The sequence below is a fragment of the Salminus brasiliensis genome, chromosome 1 (assembly GCF_030463535.1).
Source record: "Salminus brasiliensis chromosome 1, fSalBra1.hap2, whole genome shotgun sequence".
NCBI classification, from domain to species: domain Eukaryota; kingdom Metazoa; phylum Chordata; class Actinopteri; order Characiformes; family Bryconidae; genus Salminus; species Salminus brasiliensis.
In genome coordinates, this window is record NC_132878.1 from 86,815,855 (window position 1) to 86,836,104 (window position 20,250).

Here is a 20,250-nt window from a genome sequence, read left to right on the forward strand (position 1 = left end):
ATGTGATGTTTACATACCACAAAATATAATTTTATCTTAACTGATGAGCATGTATGAAGAATGTTAGGGTTGAATTTGCTGTTTATTTCAAACCCTAATAGAATGTAGCATGTCTATCGTTTTGTGTAAATTAGACATGCTAATCCATTTCAAAACACTTTTTCTGTTGTGGCACACCACAGGGCGTAAATAAACATATTCTGAACACTGAACCAACACTGCTTAAAAAAGCAGCCAATGTATTTGACTAGATATCTGATATAGCATCACCTCACATTGAAACACAAGCAGATTAGTATAATTTTCTAATGTTTTGTTAAGACCAACAAACAAAAAGTAAACAATATGGAATTTATCCATTAATGTGATGAATCAGGCTTTCATGCAGAATAACAGAAGTACATTATAATGGTCTAAGTAATCTTAAACCATGTCATGTCAAGCTATGGGTTTTTAGGGCATTTATAATATATTGCGAGTTGTATCGCAGTTACAGCTACGATCAGTGTTTTTTATATATATTCTTCAACCAGGTTTAATCAGAGTTCAACCTTTCTAGTGTTGCTGACTGGTCATAATATGCCTATTTCACAACTGAAATGTGCCTACCTGAAGTTACAGAATTAAACACAGCATGTTTTCTTTGTTATATACTTTCCAGCTGGACAAAAAAAAACAATACAGTGAATATTATATTATATTTAAAAAGGGGTCTGATAGCAATGTGCTACTGCTAACAGAAATGGAGCATCACATCTACAGCCTCGTTAGATCAAATTCTTGTTCTGCAGATCTGATCAAAGTAATGCAGCATGCCAACTGTGTAGCTGTTTTTTCACTTACAAATCCCTGAATGCACACAAGCGGAATTAATCATTGCAGTAGTCAGTACACATATCAGTCTCACGGAGGGATTAGGACCATGGCCCAGCAGTTTCCTGTAGCATTCCAGGGTTATTCCTGGGTTAGCCTGCATATGTAAGAGGGGTCATGACCTGAAATATGCTTAAATGTGCTGCTGCCATGTGCTAACTCAAGTCTGTGACCTTGCTTTTACTTGATTGTGATCCTTTAGGAAACAGTTCAGTGCATAGTGATTCACTTTGACTTCATTGTTTTACTATAATTCTAAATTAGTTTTAGGAATGTGTGACTGGTGGGACTGTTTACACTGGCTTATATATATATATATATATATATATATATATATATATATATATATATATATAATGTTTTTGACTTTTGGACAAGGTCTGTGTCTCTCCCCCCCAAAAGTCTTTAGAATGTAAAGATTTAACTTAGTACAAAGGTAATGCAGATGGAGGTCTTCATACTTGTACTCTCGCCCCCACAGACGACTGGAAAATGAGTTTAAGGTATTAGGGGTGCGAGTTGAGAGATTCGACAGCTGTGAGATGTGACTGTGGGATGATATGATCATTTGTTGGTTGTTGGTCGTTTCAGATACTTCTAATCTTATACTGCCAGAGTATCTAAATATTTTTCCTTATCCTAAACTGACCTCTCGAAGTTTTGCCATGGCCCTAGCTTTACTAGTTTGCAAAATAATACAAATTATATATATATATATATATATATATATATATATATATATATATATATATATATATATATATATATATATAGCATTTCTCATACAGAGTTAAGTATAATATTTACATTTACATTTATGGCATTTAGCTGACGCTCTTATCCAGAACGACTTGCAAGGTTAATTGTATTACAGAGGTGGGCCAGTGTAGTGTTAGGAGTCTTGCCCAAGGACTCTTTTTGGTGTAGCGCTGCATAGTCACCCAGACCGGGAATCGAACCCCAGTCTCCCACATGTTGAGGTAGCTCACTGGCAGGTAGATGTGTTATCTGTTGCGCTACACCAACCACCATCTAATATACACCAACCACCATCTAATATACACCAACCACCATCTAATATACACCAACCACATCTAATATAGATGTCGATATGAGTGATTTCATAGAGTAGTTTTGTAAGATACTTTATATAGTTGTATATATGATTTAGTATCTGCACAGCTTTTTCACCATCTATAGGCATCAACAATTAGGCTGTTTAGCAAAAGGACACACACTGGAAGGAGGGAGCAAGTGAACAAATAGAAGGGCAGAGCAGGTCATTGCGCACTTGCTACAATAAAGCGTATAATGATGTGCGCGCGCACACACACACACACACACACAAATCCACTATGTGCTACTTGGCGTGCCTTTGCCTTGCACACAGCTTGTGGCTGCGTAGGAGCGTGAGCATGGTAATGAAGTATGATGAGGGTCAGATCAGGTCAAGAAGTGAGGAAAAAAAGTTCCTTTTGTAATCACCCGCACGACATGGGTAGCATAACTGGATAAAAACCAGGTGTGTGTGTGTGTGTGTGTGTGTGTGTGTGTGTGTGTGTGTGTGTGTGTGTGTGTGTGTGTGTGTGTGTGTGTGTGTGTGTGTGTGTGTGTGTGTACACGAGAGCAAGGGAGGATGAGACACTTTTATTTCAACCTCTATTAACCCTTAATTCCTGAGGATATCTGAGGATATAATAGGCATATCTCTAAAGAACCCAGTACACAGGGTGCCACACGCTACTACACACACTTTAAATAATGTTGTCTTACAGCTTTCTGCCTAAAATAAGGAACTTTGCCAAGTATCTATATTTCTTTTCTTTCCAAAAAGTTAGTTTTGTTAGACAAAGATTCCTTATTTTAAATGAATTGTTTCATTCAAATCATCTATAAAAATATAAAAATCTTTCGAAGAAAATAGATAGAAATGCTGTTAGTGGAAATAAGTGGTTCTTCGTCCACAGTGACTAGAATGCTCACTTGTAGAAGGGTTAGAATTGAGAACTGCTCGTAGGATGCCTAGAAAGGCCAATCAAAAAGGAATGTTTCAGGGAAAAGAACACCTCTCCAACTGTTAAGTACATGGATGGGTTGGTGATTATTTGGGTTTGTGTTGCAGCCAGTGGCTCAGAGAGCATTTCACTAGTAGTGGGGAAGAGGAAGTCACTTCAGTTACCAGCACATGCTGAAAGGAGGATGGCTTCTACAGCAGGATAAGTGATTGGTGTGGTGCAACACATAACATCACTACCTGCCCGTGAGCTACCACAACATGTGGGAGACCAGGGTTCGATGACTGGGTCTGGGTGGCTATGCTGCGCTACACTAATAAGAGTCCTTGGGCAAGACTGGGCAACACTTCACTGGCCAGCCTCTGTAAGTCGCTGTGGATAAGAGCATCAGCTAAATGCCGTAAATGTAATGTAATGATACTGTTCGTACATACCTACATACATACATACCTACGTACATACATGCCTATTTTTACCTCTTGTAAAAGAAAAATATATATACACATTTTAGTGTATAAATAGTGGTTAAATATACTTCTTATTAAAATAGTGTGTATATTTATATTACACACTATTACTGCTACTAAAGTTTACACCTCCTATAATAAGATCTTCATATTGCTGACAGTTTTGTATTTCTCGGGCCCCTAATCATGTCCGTTCAGTGATTACTGAACCTCCTCCACTTCTTGCATGCGATTAACTTGGATTTTTTCGACAAAGAGACGGAAGTAGCTTCATGGTCTCCAGAGAAGGTTAATGGTCAGAATAACTAATCTAGCCTTGTCCAAATGCCCTGATGTCCTAATTACAACCAATCAAGAGCAGGAAGATTGACCTTGTCGCTTTCAGGACATTTTCTGCTCGTAAAGCTTTAAATCAGCCCAAAGATGATGCAATTATGGCAGTAGTCTTTGCAAAGAGTGGTATCTTGCCTGCAGACACACACACTCTGGTGTGTATACAGTGAATGCCTTTTTTAAAAAATGTATTTATTCTACGACACTGACACTGAGCCGCTGGTGATATGCATACTGCACTGACACACAAAGCACTTCAGATGTGTTGATAAATGGCATTACAGCTTCATGCAGCTCCCTCACAGTTCTTTGAACACTGTCACATTCGGGCTAATTTTCTGCAAATGAGTCATTGTTACAGAATAAGCTCTAACTAGCTGGGAAAAGCAACAGTGCAGAGCAGCCTGGGTTTAACCACCCCGATCGTATTTACAGCAATCACTTGTTTGATCACACTTTACTGCACTTTTAAATACTACACAAAGAGAAGCTACCGTAGATCACACACTTACTGGCCACTTCATTGGAAACACTAGTGTAGTTATAGGACTGTGGCCCATCTGTTTCCGCAGCCATCCAGGCATGCTGGAGTTGCAGCCCTGCCAATTAGCATTTATTGCCATTGATTCTTGTGCAGCACACCGAAGCATCTCTCTTCACATATCTGTGCTGCGAAAGCCAGGGTCAGGGCGCAGGGTCAGGGTGCAGGGTCAGCCGCGCCACAGCACCCTTGGCATCTTGCTCAAGGGTAACAACTGTAGCAGCTTAGTGCCCTGGATATCAAACCCACTACCATGTGACTTAAAAGCCCACCACCATGCCACCACTGCCTGCATTGTTTGTCTGAGAAAGTGATGCACTAAGCTGTTGGTGTGTTGCACTGCCACTTTATTAGAAACCCCTGACCTACTGCTCCACCTTGCTGGTAAGAAACTGTAGCTTATTTGTTGGAGCACAATTTCTGTTCTCTGCCATCCTCTGTACTTTCATTGTACCGTCAGTCGTTTTCCGACCACCAAGCTGGTCTTGGTTTTATGTTTTTGACTGATGGACCTCTTTTAACCTAGCAATGATCCTGAACCCCCCCCCCCCCATAGCAAATACGCTCATTCATTCATTTGTACAACAGCAATGCTACGTCAGGTACCATTTCCTTCAGCAAAGGACAGAAAGCTGAGGCTGCACAATGGACTGTAATGAATGTAATGCGTTAACTATCATGCTAACCACAAACTGCTAGCTAACGTACAAAGCACAAGCTAAAGCTGCAAACATAAATTGGCTCTTTGGCTGCAAGCTAAAGTTGCTCCCCAGAGCTGATGTTTTATCTAATAAAGTTTCTAATAAAGTGGCAGTGCAAATTACCAACGTCTGTGTGCATCACTTTCTTAGACCAACACGTGGGCAGTGGTGGCATGGCGGTGAGTTGACAAGCTAGCCTAATGTGCTCTGCCCAAGCTGGCACGCTAACAGCAACATTTGCAAAGAATTGTTACAACTATAACAACCATTACATTTCCATGTCGGGAGTCTCTGCTGTTGAAAACTGTCCACCACTCAAATAATATCGGGTCAACAGTGGTCAGAAACTGACCAATGATGAATGCAGTAGGGGGGACTGAAAAATGGACAGTTCAGGACAGCAGAAGGGCCACAGTCTGTAACTGGACACTTGTATAGTGGACCTGTTTGGTAGGTGGACTTCATGACGTGGTCAGTGGCTATGTTTACAGTATAGTCACTGTATAGGAGCAGCATTTTGATACCAGAGTTGTCAGGGGTTTTATTATTTTTTTTATTAATAATTGCTTTAAATGATTGACAGATTCAGGATAATGTACTTCACATTCACTAAAGACTAAAAAGACTGGTGGGAGAGAGTCGTACTAAGGAAGCTATTGGTTTTGAGTAGAAGCTAATTTTCCTATGACACAGCAGTCATTTGAGTTAATGTGACTTGGTGAACGTAGAGCTGGGCAGTAATCAATAAATTTTATTGTTATACACAATATGCTTTTATGAGTGTATTGTGGGTCTCGTCAGTGCTTAAAGAACACTAACTGCACGTTTCATTACAAAGAGTGTAATCAGTCTTATTTAATTCAGTAGACTGCAGCATAGTTTAAGTAAAAATCACGGTACTCAGTTATTAAAATGTTATGCCGTGGGTGCATTTTGTCTACATGACAAAATATTGCTATAAATATTGTATATTGTTTAAAAAATGTCTTTAAATATTGTGATGATATTATTTTTTTTTTTCCATATTGCCCAGCTCTAGGTAAAAGATTCTCGCCTGCAGAACATACCTAACAGAAGCTTTTCCAGTAATACTGCTCATTGTTTGTACAAGCTAGGCTCTTGCATGGAATTTACCCAACCTTTTCAATTAGGACTGTAATCGGATACAGGTGTTTACGTGACCGTTATTCTAGTATTTATCTGTTTAATTGTTCAGTTGGATAGAAATTGTATTCGGAATGGTCTCAATCAGACTAGTCTATTCGGATTGAGGTGTATACAGGTCGTTTTCAATTCTGATTGAGCCCCTGGGGACCAAAATCAGAGTTGTATTTCTATTATGGGCAGTGGTGGCTCAGCGGTTAGAGCGCCGGGTTATCGATAACAGGGTTGTGGGTTCGATTCCCGGGCTTGGCAAGCTGCCACTGTTGGACCCTTGAGCAAGGCCCTTTACCCTCTCTGCTCTCTGGGTGCTGGAGTTGGCTGCCCACCGCTCTGGGTGTGTGTGTACTCACTGCCCCTAGTTCACTAGTGTGTGTGTGTGTGTGTGTGTTCACTACCACACGGAGCTAGTATTGCTCCTCTCTCTCTCTTTGAGTCTGAGGAACCTGCAGAGCTGGTAAGACTAAAACTAAACCTCGCAGGCTGAATCCCCTTCCGTCTGTCACTCGCCACTTCTCTACCTCACCCCGGAATTTAGCAGCTGGAAGCCAGGACAGACAGGAGGTCCCCGATGCAGCACTGTAGCCAGGGAGATCTGTGGCCAGCCACCCACGCATACACTGTCCTACTGGCATGGTGTGTATCTGTCCCCCTGCTAAATGATGCAGTGAAGCGGAGAGGGACCAGAGAGATGACTGGGCATGTGGGGCAGCCGTTCTCCAGTTATGGCTCAAGCTTGTAGCTTGAGTCCATGCCCAGAGCGTTCTCAGGGAGGTCTGATGAGTGCATTTTGGTGATTTTTGATCAGTGTTTTATCATATTTCGGCTTTGCTGAAAAAAAGAAAAATCTGTATATCAAAAAGTATTCCCAGGAGCTTTAACAGGCTATCAGGTTGCAGATTATCTGCATGTAAAATGTGGCTAATAAGTGAAGGTGCAAGTACAAGAAGTAAGTGGATAATATTCGCGTTATCTCGTACAGCAATAGCACAAAGCTACCTGAATTGAATTATGTATTTAATTCAGTTATCAATGCTGTCTTCATATCAGTACACAGTACTGACTACACAGAATTCCATGCCGATCTCTTCGGGAAGCACTAAGAACAATTCTAGCTCGAGCACTATGCAAACAGACAGATAAGAGGGTCTCGGATGTCTCCTCCGTTTTGCAGGAGTGTGTTGGAGTATGGAAACGCTCTTCATGTCTGATATGCCGCTTCCAGGAGTGAAGATAAGTGCTGTAAATGGACCATTCCCCTCTACAGATTACCACTGCAAGCCTCTGTTCTCCACTGAGACTCTGAGCATGGGAGAGAGGAGGAAGCACACAGAGAGAGAGAGAGAGAGAGAGAGAGAGAGAGAGAGAGAGAGAGAGAGAGAGAGAGAGAGGGAGAGAGGGAGAGAGGGAGAGAGGGAGGGAGGGAGGTGGAAGAAGAAGGGAAGAAGAAGAGCAGAGAGGCATGGATGGGTAGATTGAGTAAATAACGAGAAGGAGAAGCTGTAGGGGTTTAATTTACTTTTCTGTAACAGACGGATGCAGCCAAGGAAAGTTAATTACCCTCTCCTCTTGCATCTCAGTGGTGTTTGTGTGTGTGTGTTTGTGTGTGTGGGTCTGTGCCCATCTGTTTGTTTGCCAGCCGTGGGTGTGAAAGGGGTCTTTTGGTTTAATATGCCAGTGCGCTCTTCCTCATCATCTTCTTCTTCTTCCTCCCATCTCACACCATCACTCCCCCCCTTTGATCCTTCTCCTCTCTCTCTCTCTCTCTCTCTCTGTGTCTGTCTGTCTGTGTCTGTCTGTCTGTCTCTCTCTCTCTCTCTCTCTCTCTCTCTTTCAGGATGGGCAAAAGATCATATTCTGATTATGTTGCTGCACATTCTGTAGGGTTGTTTGAATCCGGCACACTATATTGAATTGTATTGCAGTGCATCGTAACTAGCACATTAGCTTGTGGCTTGTGCGGAACACTTCAGCCTCGTTCATGCACTTTTACCCAGTTAGTGCTTTCAAAAGCTGACATATTAAGCTAAAAGGGGACATATGAAAAACCCATTTCAGTGCTTCTACGCATAGATTTGGGGCTGTGGAGTATCTGTCAACCCACAAACTGTGTTTTTTTTATTATTATTTATATATATATTTTTTAATATAAGGTTAGTAGTGCCTAGTAGTATTGGACATGCCGTACCGAGTTATTTTGGCTTGCTACGTCACAAGCCATTTTATTAGAATAGCGTTGCTGGTGGAGTAGCTCCACCCGCTAAATTTTAGGCAGATTAGGCAGAGTTAGATGGTTAAATTTCTATGCACCTTATTAATACCTATCTGTTAAATATCTATGCACCTTACACTCATTACCTCTACTCAGAATTGAGTCATATTTATTATTAGTCTTGCACATTGTACTCTCTGCAGTCTGTCCTGCATTGATTTTGTTCTCGTTTTGTTCCATGTTGCACCTTGTTCTGGAAAAAAACCTTCATTTCGTTTCATGCCTACTGGCATGATGCATGAGTGTGTCGATGCTTATTTGAGTAGCTGGAAACCTAAGGGCAGAAAGGCAGGGACAGCAGACTGTAGCTGAAAGAGAGCGTGACCTCAAGGTGAAGTAAACGTTAGCCAGCTAGTGCAAGCAGTGTCTAATTAATGTTACCTTCAGTAACAATGAAGAAAGGTGCTCCAAATATGAATGAGATTTCTATTTCTATTAGGAGTGCACCAATATGGGAATTGTGGGCCGATGCCTCGATCAGAGATTTTGCATGAGATGTGAGATGTGCATGTCTTCTGATGACCATATATAAACATTAATGCTTAAATGTTTAAAAATGGGGTTATATCCATCTGGATTAGCATCACGGAGAAATATATAATATATAGTTATGCAGTAAAATAAATTAAATAAATGAAATGCAGATGTATTAGTACTGAAGCCCAGCGTCACCTAATCATTGTGCTACCCAGAGTGTAAGCAATATGATCGCAATAGCAGTATCAAGATAAAATCAGTCTGGGTTTAGGTGACTTGGTCAAGGGTGCCTCACCTGACAATGCCAATCCTGGGGATCGAACCACCACCACCATCATCTTCTTCTTTAATTTGATTAAGATTAAAGGTCAAAAGTATTTGTGATTCTGATATCATGGTGCAAAATGCAAACAAACAGCCTGAAGCAAATTCAAGCCTGTGCTTAGTGTGTTCACGTGGACCTGGGGCCTTGGTTTGTGGTTACTTGTGTTTACTGCAGTCAGCATGTTAGTTTGTGGTCAGCGCACTAGTTCACATTTAGCACGTTTGTTTACTTTTACTGCATTAGTGCATTAGGAGCATTATCTCACAGGTAGCACATTAGTTCTCTTAGAAACTCGGTCAGGAATGGTCAGGAAATTTGACTATGTTTAAAAAAGCTCTAATATTGAACTTATAATATTGATTATTTAAATAAAACAGAAAATCTAAAACCATAACACAATATAATGAACGTACCCTTATGAACATCAGCCACAGTAATGCTGCATTAAAGATCTCCGTGGATTCAGACACTTACTACAGTACTACATGGTGCTTCACAAGTGATTTTTTATTTATTTTTTTTGCATGCGTAACAAAACACTATGGATTACTGCTTAGGGGTGTAAGGGCACACTTTCCTAATTTTTCATGCGTCCAAAACAAATTGAATTGAGGCTCCACTGTATCATAGTGGCTTCAGTTCTGAGTTTAGTAAAGGAAACTTGCTCGTTTCCGAAGCTGTAAAAAGCTTCAGAAGGTCACACTTAAAGCAGGGCAGTGATCCAACCACAAGGACTTTCTTAAGAACTAAAAGGTGAATGTCCTACATTGCCCCAGTCAGATCCTGACTTCACTCCCACTGAGGAACCGTGGCACTGTTTGAAAGTGGCAAACAGACCAAAACAACCTCCAGCCACAGCGAATACAGGAGAGGGAAACAGCTCGCTGTAGAACAGCATTTCAGCCTTGCCATTTCTTCTAAATACTTGCAGACACATGAGCTTGTTTTGACTTTGCGCTTTTTATTCACCAGAACTGCTGAGTTGAGTTGAGAGGCTGGTCAGGCCTGTCAATAAAGTATGTCAGTAAAGGGCTTATTTGCATATTGTTATTCTCTTACAAAGTGCAAACTTGCCATGGAAATAACCAAACACAAATATATGTTCACAGTATATAAAAAAAACTACCAAGTCAAGTCAAGTGGGCTACCATGCAGTTCATTGATGTTCCACCTCCATTATAGGTCCAATTTTATGGGTGTACAGTTACAGACCCCATAGTCCATTCGTTGTCGTACTCAGTTTGTCAGTTAACCTTTACATTATTGATCATTTGTCAGTCTCTGGCCAGCGGGACACTCTTTTGTCCAGATATTATTTGGATAGTAGACTGATTTCGGCACAGCAGAAACACTAACAAGGTAGTGTAGTGATTGCAGGTGGTCCACCACCTTACAAAACATCCATCTGTCTATCTGTAATTGTTTTATATCCATCATCAACTTTGCTTTGCAACTTTGCTAAATGTAGCTTTGTTTTATATATATATATATATATATATATATATATATATATATATATATATATATATATATATATATATATATATATATATGCACCCGTGGAAAGGTTTTGTACCTTAAATTAAACATGTGAGAATTTAGAAAGCTCCTAATCTGTCCAGTACGTGTGGATTCACCCAGTAAAACACTAATTATCTAGTGCTCATCCGAATCCGCGCTTAATGATGGAAATCAGGTGAGCTGCTGGTGATGGAACTGAGCACATCCACGCTGTGCTGGCTGATGAGGCCGTCCAGGAGCAATCTGGAACCAAGCCTTGTCCTTCAGACTAGCTCACTGGATTTTCTTCAAAATGAGAACCTCTTGTTCCTTTTTACTGCATTTATGTTCACCTGCAGCTTCTTGTTGAGAGAAATATTTTACAATAATGTGGTCTGTGTGTACTGTGGTGCTCTCTCTTGTTCTCAGGTGGTTGATAGTTGTGCTGAGTGAGGGAATAATGTGGTGATGGACAGGTCACACCTTTTCCCTCAATACTGAAGAATCCCTAATCATATTTGCTAATGGAGTGTAAGTGGGCATGGCTGTGTGTGCGCGTGTGTGCACGAATGAGGGAGATCCCGGGTGCGATGTGTGTCGCACCTTGGTACTTATTGTGTGAATGAATGTGATGGTATTTATGATGGGTGTGTGTGTGTTTGCTCCCTTGCAAATTTGCAGATCTTGCAGATAAATGAGAGGGGCAGAAAGGGGGAGGAGCTGGAAAGATGGTTGCTGAGTGTAAAGTTATGCAGGGTGGATAGAGAGCATGGTGGATAGAACATGTGTGTGTATATATGTGTGTATATGCTTCCTGATGAGGTTGAAGCTGTCCTGGAGGACAGTGGTGACTGATTGGACCCTTCATCTGGCTCCGGGGTAAGAAGGGCTGCTAGTAAGTAAGTTACCCAAGAAGTAGCAATGACTGTACATTCACATTACAGTGAATACATTGCAGTCAATGGGGTCCAAGCACTGATGGATCTATTAGAGAAGCTAGTAGTCAAACTAGTGGTGTAAGAAAATATTGATATATTGAAGTATTGTGATGATGTGTTGAATAATACTGTATCGTTTCTCTACATTTAATTAACAGCAGACAGCAAATCATTTTGTGTGATGTTTAAACCCACTAGACAGCTGGATTGATGGCACTGTTGTATTGCCTTCAGATCGCACTCATTCTGATTGCATATAAAGGTTGCTTTTTTATTTGAATGATGGTGTTTTTATAAGTACAGGTTGGGTAATGAACAGTCCCTTGTGGAGAAAATGGGTAAAAATAGGATAAAATCTATTTTAAAAATAAATCACACAAATCTATAGCCTTGTTTTCAGTCTCGCTGTACTGTGCAGTATATTGAATCGTGACCACTGTACCGTGATCTGGGTATCGTATATCCAGGTTCTTGGCAAAACACAGCCCTCCTCGAAACATTCAAGTTCTCTGCTGTTATGTGAGAGTTTTGCTTTGCCTCTCTTGCCAGCGTATGCACTCTTTTTTATCTGAGAGGTTTCTTGGTCTTCCTGAGCTTGCCTTGTTTTTCCCAGTTCTCCCAGTTCTACTTAACTGCTGCTTCTCAATGATGGTTCATATAATAGATGGTTCATACTTTGTGCTTTAGTGCTTTGCCCATAAGTTGCACTTTGATATCTTTTAATATCTTTATTGTTTTGCTCTGATTTATAGCACCATTTAGCTTCATTGTCAGATCCTCATCCAGCTGCTTAGAGGAGCCTGATGTTGTTGAGTGTTGGCACAAGGTTGAGTCAGAAAATGTCTTGCGTCAACTGACCGTCCCTACTGCCAATTCCTGGCCTCCCTAATCAGTCCTGACGTGTCAGTTCAGACCTAATGAGTCTGTCTCTGGTGATGGTTAACTGAGTTACTTTACTTTTGTTGATAAAAAAGGAATTTAGTGCTGCTCTATATTACCTTTGTTCATTTATTGATTTATTTCATGCAAACCAGAGCGAGACATGAACATCAGTGAGTGTTTATTCCACCTGCTGGGTGAATTGATATCCTACATTAAACTTTATTACACTTAACCAGTCAGAATGTTCTAATAGCATGGGTCTGGAGCTGCTGCTGCTGCTGCTGTTGCTGCTGTGCTGATTAAATGCAGGTGCTGTGGACAGATATTATGTCTGTAGAATGAGCCATTTATACAGTACAGTGTGCATTTTAAGACGTCTTCAGACCACAGCTTCAGGTTTCAGGAAAACCACGGTAAACAGTTTCAGAAAAAAACATGTCAAAATATCTGGTAGTGTTTTAATTTATTTATTATTAAAATGTATTAAACAGACAATGTGAAGTGTTTTTCCCGTGCTACTGGTTGCAACATAATAGTTGAATATTTTTTTCTATGCATGTGAACGACAGTAATGGCGCAGTTCCAGCACGCTGGAAATGTTAAGCTGTAACGGCCGTCTGGCTGTTCTACACCGACACTTCTATAAATACCTTTTGTGTGTTTGTGTTTGATCTAAGATTCGTTGTAGCACAAATTCCATCCCAGCACCAATAAATATCTGTCTGGCTGTCTGGCTGGCTGTCTGGCTGGCTGGCTGTCTGGCTGGCTGTCTGGCTGGCTGTCTGGCTGGCTGTCTGGCTGGCTGTCTGGCTGGCTGGCTGTGTATAGAGTGGTGTGGTTGTGATTTAAAGTGTTTGTATATCCCACAGGTCTGTGCCCACAGGTGTGTGTGTGTGTGTTGTCAAGGTGATGAATGTTTGGCCAGGCTAAAGTGGGCAAGGGCCTTTGGCGTTTCCGCAGTGATGGACGAGGGCCACCAGGACAGTGGCATTTCTCACTGTGCCAGTCATAACCTTCAGACTCACGCTCTCACCATCCTACTGCTTTCTTTCATTGCTGTCTTCTGCTTTTCATGCTCTTGTTCACGGTCCTGACCACTTCCTGTCTCTCTCTGTCTGTCTTTCCATCTGTCTGTCTTCTTCGTCTTGTTTGTCCTTTCTACTTTTTTCTGTCCTTTCTGTCTTTCTCTCTTCACTTTCTTTCTGTCTGTCTCCTTTGCTTTTGAGTATGTCTGCTTTTCCATCTGTCTGTCTTTCTTTCTTTCTCTCCATCTGTCTTTCTCTCTTTTTCTTTTTCTGTCTTACTTTCTCTCCCACTCTCTCCCATCTTTCTTACTGTCTTTCCGTTTGTCTTTCAGTCTCTCATTCTGTGTCTTTCTTTTCTCTCTTTCCGTCTGTCTGTCTGTCTGTCTGTCTGTCTCTCTTTCCATCTATCTTCCCCACGGTCTTTCTTTTTCTGTCTTTTTGTCTGTCCGTCTGTCTCTTTCTTTTTCTGTCTTTTTGTCTGTCCGTCTGTCTCTTTCTTTTTTTGTCCTTCATTTCTCTCTTTCCGTCTGTTTGACTGTTTTTCTGTCTGTCTTTCTGTCTCTTTTTGTCTGTCTGTCTTTTTCTGTCTTTCTCTTTTTGTCTGTCTGTCTGTCTTTCTCTTTCTCTCATTATTTTTAGTGACTCCGCATACACACGTGTGTTGCATGTATTTGGTGTAGGTGTGTGTTAGATGTTGGAGGTGAGTGTGATGTAGGTGTCGTGGTGTTGTGCTGCTGAGAGTTGAGTTGTACTGTCTCGTGCTTTGTGACAGTTTGCTGTAATTCCGCTTTCTAAATCCACGCCAGAGGGGTGTGTGGGGGTGTGGGTGTGTGTGTGAAAGCTGATAAAGTCCATTTTGACAGCATGGGCGTGGGAAGCAGGGAGAGAGAGCGAGAGAGGACGACTTGGGCGGGACGTCCCAGGATCCCTTTCTCTTTTTCTTTGTCCTACCAAATCTTATCTCTTTTCCAGAAATGTCTGTGAGCCGCTGAGCGAGTGTGCTGTGATTCCCTCACGCTGACTACAAAGAGAGGCAGCACAACACACTCTCTCTCACACATACACACACACTCACTTGAAAGCACTCGGTAGGCTTAGCTGGAGTGGCTGCGAGTGAAGTTTGGCAGGAGTGTCCTCAGTATTGCTCTCAGGAGCGAGCGAGGGAGACTAGAGACAGACAGACAGACAGAGAGAGAGAGAGAGAGAGAGAGAGTAGACAGAGGAAAGAAAGGAACCTTCAGCTTTGTATTCTGTCAGCGGAGGCCTAGAAGACAGCCTGACTTCTGCACACTCACACACATCAGAGAGAGAAATAGGTGTAGTAGAGATGTGCAAACTCACACACTCACATACGCGTACACATGCACACACACACACACACACACACACACACACACACACACACACACACACACACACACACACAGAATGGGTTTGGATGGAGAAAAGAGAGGAACAGGTCATCATGTTCAGCACAGCAATTGTTTCTTCTCTTCTTTTTCTGTGGTAGTTTTTGGGCTTTTAGGGGTGTGTGTGTGTGTGTGTGTGTGTGTGTGTGTGTGTGTGTGTGCTTATGTGTGTGTGTGTGTGTGTTTTCTTCATAGTGCCGAGATGATACCATCATATTTACTCTACTGTGAACACATCACCCCTATCTCTGTGTTTCTCTCTTGACCATTTTTTCTTCTAAAATTTTCTTCCTTTTTTTCTTTCTGTATTTTATTGTATTCTGTATTTCTATGTCTATTTCTGTTTTTTCTTCTGTTTCTGTTTATATTTCCATCTTCCTGAATGTTATTTTATCTTTCTTTCTATATTTTTTGCCTCTCTGTATGTTTTATTTCTGTATTTTTGAGAATAGAGAAATCACTGAGAATTTCCCCACTGCGGGACTAATAAAGGATTATCTTATCTTATCTTATCTTATCTTATCTTATCTTATCTTTTTCTGTTTTAGTTATGTAATTGTCTCTTTATTTTGATTTTTTTGTTGTATTTCTGTAGTTTTCTTTCTGCAGTTTTATCTTTCTGTAGTTTTATCTTTCTGCATTTTTATCTTTCTGCAGTTTTCTTTCTGCATTTTTATCTTTTTGCATTTTTATCTTTCTGCATTTTTATCGTTCTGCAGTTTTTTCTTTCTGTAATTTTCTTTCTGAATTGTCATATTTCTGTAGTTTTTTATCTTTCTGAATTTTTATCTTTCTGTAGTTTTTATCTTTCTGAATTTTTATATATTGGCAAGTTAAAAACGTGATAGTCTTGTGATAATCTGTGAAATGTAGCGTGAAAAAAAGTACATAAACAATGTCTACATAAGAAAAACACAATCCAGAGAAAAATCACCATCACCAAAATCACCCAAAAAACCCCATAAAATCTTAAGAGTAATGATAAACAATTTGATATATTTATTTACTTTCCCATGTGTAATTCTATATATTACTTAAGTTAAGTTGTGTTCTTATAAACGTTCTTAGGAACGTCTTGGTGTTTATCGTAACATTCTTAGAAAAGCTTTTGTGAATTCCCCTGTGAACTCTCCCATGATGGCACATGCCAAGTTCTTAAATGTATACCTTGCAACACCTTGCTTGCACTTTACATGCATTTTAAAAACCAGGGCTTAAGACCAGCTCTGTTGTGAAATGATTCTAAAATATAATCAAAAATATCTTCGAGGCATCGAGGTCTGGAAACATCTGGTTTCGATCACCACTACTCTGAACAATTCTAACTTCTCTAGAACGATGCATTTTCAGCAACCCACCCTGAATGACTCACCCTGTTGGCCTCTTAATGAGTTATTTATGCAGCAGCGTTGTAATGTTGATGGAATTCCCCTTTAATACCAACATAATAGCGATTTAACACCCATTTAATAATAGATCTGAAAAGCTAGAAAACCGCCTTTTATTTAAAAAGCTCTGTACTATTCCTTTAGGGGCAGGAGTATGCTCAGTGCATGTTCAGTGCTGTTTGTGGAAATAAGGAAGAGTGTGAATATGCTGTTTTTCTGAGTGTGTGTGTGGGTGTAACGCTGTCTTTTCCTGTGTTGCAGGTGTGAAGATGAGGAAGTTTGCGTATTGTAAGGTAGTGCTGGCCACCTCTCTGGTGTGGGTGATGCTGGACATGTTCATCCTCCTCTACTTCAGCGAGTGCAACAAGTGTGATGACAAGAAAGAGAGGGGGCTTCCAGGGAGAGACGGTGCGTATATATTATATATATATTTATATAAATAGGCGTAAACACGGCACACACACGCACACACAGTGGAACTGAGCTGTTCAGTACTTTTTGCTGACACGGCTGATGTCTTTCACACAAGCTGTATATAATCTCCATTAGAGAAGCATTGCAATAAAATGTGACCTGAGGTCACCATTCCTAATGTCAGAGGTGGTGGGCTAGAGAGGTATAAAGCCCCCCAGCATTGAGCTGTAGAGCAGTGGAACTGAAGTGATGGTGCTTCTAACATGTAGTGTAAAGCCTTCCCAAGAGATTAGAGGCTGCTACTGCAGCAAAAGAAGACAACCTCCCAGTTAATAAGGGCATTGATAGGGAGGTTGTCCTCCTTTGCTGCAGTAGCATCCTCTAATCACATGTCTGATGATCAGATGTCTGCAGACTTTTGGATATATAGTCATGTACAAAGGTTAGGATATCCCATGAAAAGATTTGAAAAAGCCACTGGTGCAGTCTACACAATTTATGTCAGCTGTCCTCTAGCTCGTCATCAGTGGTCAGTTTCTGGCTGCACGTGTTTGCCCGGACCACTTTCAGCCTTGCGGTGACACTGACTTGTGTAAGAACCCCTGTAACATGACTGTGCCTGACACTGTGCACTCGCTCCAGCACCACACTTACTATCTTGTCAGTGTCACTACTGTGTGAAGAACTGCCCACCACCCATAGAATATCTGGTCAGCAGCAGTCCTGGCTGACCGATTGTTTGGGATAAATGATGGACTATAGCTGGTGACTGTACATCTCCATTGCAAATCTATGTGATGGTGGTTAACATGGGAGGTTTTCACATTAAATTCAACTAAGCATGTGTTCTATGCGCTGAAGAGACTCTGCTGCATAAGAGGCTTGGCCAAGCATCACTAGAGAAGAGACTCAGCACCTGGTGATGTCTGTGAATCACGGAGTTCAAGCAGTCACTATGTGCAAGAAATATGCTACACTGGACTATCCCCCCAAACACTGTAGTGTCCTGAAATGAGGGGGACTGTGTAGAAAAAACGTTTACGATTTGAGCATGGTGAAATTGAAGTGTTGCAAGTACCCTTAAGTTATAGTTTGGAATGTGTGCTTTCATTTCTGACTGCTTTGGAGTTTCTAATAAAGTGGCCGGGAGTGTACACTCTCATATTTGTGTACACACACACACAATGTGTAGAAGAAAATCTCATTCAGTATTTGAAGTCATAAAAAAGTCTTTAGGATGTTTACCCTCGCAGGCCTTTCTGCAGCTAATTGTTGAGCTTTGTTGGTAGTAATGTGCTCCTCTCCTGGGAGGCATATTTTATTTCCTCCTTTGTTTTTCCTGTCCTCATAATTCTGCTGTGGATCTGTTCTTTCAGGGGTTCTATCTGCCACAGGCTGTGTGTGCCTGATAAGGTGAAATATAATATATGGACCACTATCAAACTCCGTGTTTGCAGAAACAATGCCCAGTATAAAGGGGCCGATATTGATTTTGTGTGTCTATGTGAGCGCTGGTGAGAGAGGGAGAATACAGGGCAAAAATAGGATCTGAAGGGATTAGAGCAGAGCTTGCACACGGCCGAAAGGGCAGGGGGCAACCTGCGACAGAAGCTGGTGGAGCTTTTGACCTGACCCTTATTTTCGGTTGATGAATACTAGGGCTGCACCCAACAATTATTCATTCTAGTGATTAATCCATCGGTTGATCTAACAACTAATTTATTGATTATTTTAAAGAGTTTTCTGTGTCTGTGAGCTCGATTTATATCATTGAACCTTAATAAAACAATGACCATTTCTGTTAATATTTCAGTGCTTTGTTCTTTTAATTATTTTATCTTAATAAAACAAACACTTCAGGGCATTATTATGCAACACAAATACTCTGTTTTCTGTCATAGCAACCCTTTACCTGAAGTGGAGAATCAATATTTTTATTCATTTCATCACTGGGGTTATATGTAGTTAAGGTAATCACTGGCAATAACCCAAGCGATTCCCTGGCTGTGATGCTATTTATATTACAAGCTATTCTCTCACTCGCACAACACCATTAAAGTAAACCGAAAAATAGAAATCTGCTGAATTACAGATTTAGAGAATGCGTGGTCCAACGTTATGTTGCCATAACAACAGTGGTGCAGAATTATTATTATTATTTATTTATTTTTAACAATGAAAAGGCAGCACTTGTGGTGCTGATATGCTGCCGTACTAAGGCTGCAGTTGACAAAGACAAGCCATTTCCCCCTTTGCAAAGCTTACAGATACTAGAACACTTTAGATACCCCTGGGTGTTTTATTTATTTATTTATTTTTTTTTTTTTTTTTTAACCACAGCTTGCTCTCCAGAGAAATCAATGCCAGCGTCCCAAACCACACATTTCTATACTTTTCTGTAAAGAACGACTGTCAAATTCTCATGTGCCAAAAAGTGGGAAACAGCAAAGTCATGAGGGATGCCATTACATATGTTTAGTGATGATATGAAAGACATTATTTTTCATGGAGTGTCCTAATTATTTCACATAGCTGTATGCAGAGGTGGGCAATATGGCAGCATTTTAATTGTATTGTGATAAATTGTGTTATTGTGATAAACAAACAATGCACATTCTATTATATAATATAAAATCATATATAATATAAAATATACACTCTTATGATTACCAGTGCTTAAAGAACACTGACCAACTGTACAGTTCATTACAAAGAGTGTAATTGCTCCAATTTCACTGGATGAAGTGCAGCAATTTTGTGTAGGAATCACTGGACTAAATATGGGACATCATTTGAATAGTAGTTTTGCCACCACTGACTACTATATCATGCTAAATTATGTGTATTATGAATGTCTTTAAATATGGTGATGTAATATTTTTACTGTACAAAGCACCTCTCTTACATTGAAAATCACTTTAAAATAATGCAAGTAAGTAAGTAAATAAATAGCTAAATAGTCAAAGTAAAAAAACATCTATCAGGAAAGGAAGAACAGTCGTAGAGTTTCTGAGGGATGCCATTCCAGAGCCTAGAGGATACAGCACTGAAAGATCAGGCCTCCCATAGATGCCTGTCTGGCCAGTGGACCAGTATTGGTGGTGCTGAGAGTGTGAGATGAGATGAGATGAGGCGAGGCAAGGCGAGGCCAGGCAGAGCTTTTTCATATGTGAGAATCTGGACTCAGAGAAATGGGAAGCCAGTGTAGTTGATGGAGAATGAGTGTGATTTGGGCTGAGTGTTTTAATGTGAGTAAGGACTCCAGAGGAAAGTTGTGTAGCTAATGGAAAGTGCTTCTAGTAAGTGGTTTGAAGGAAAGTGTGTCGTGAAAGATTAGGCTAAGATTTGGAGTGCTTGTAGGCAGTTTAACGGTGGCACCAACAGCCATGGGGTTTTGAGAGCAGAGCCAAAAGCAAATACAGCTTTTACTGTGTATGATAGTCAATATTGTCATGTTCAAAATTTAGTTAAGCACCAGAGATGAATACTCACTAATGTCACATGAAAATGTGATAACACCAAAATACCA

General features: G+C 40.6%; 1 protein-coding gene across 3 annotated transcripts in view; it reads left to right on the plus strand.

Annotated features, from left to right (window-relative positions):
* The window catches only part of galnt1 (UDP-N-acetyl-alpha-D-galactosamine:polypeptide N-acetylgalactosaminyltransferase 1), a 155,251-nt gene that overhangs the window by 62,039 nt on the left and 72,962 nt on the right, over window positions 1–20,250 (plus strand). For all 3 annotated transcript variants that reach the window (XM_072692097.1, XM_072692107.1, XM_072692115.1), the window contains exon 3: window positions 16,569–16,715. In XM_072692097.1, coding sequence (XP_072548198.1) covers window positions 16,577–16,715 — 139 coding nt within the window. In that variant the 5' untranslated portion in view covers window positions 16,569–16,576. The remainder of the gene's footprint in view (window positions 1–16,568; window positions 16,716–20,250) is intronic.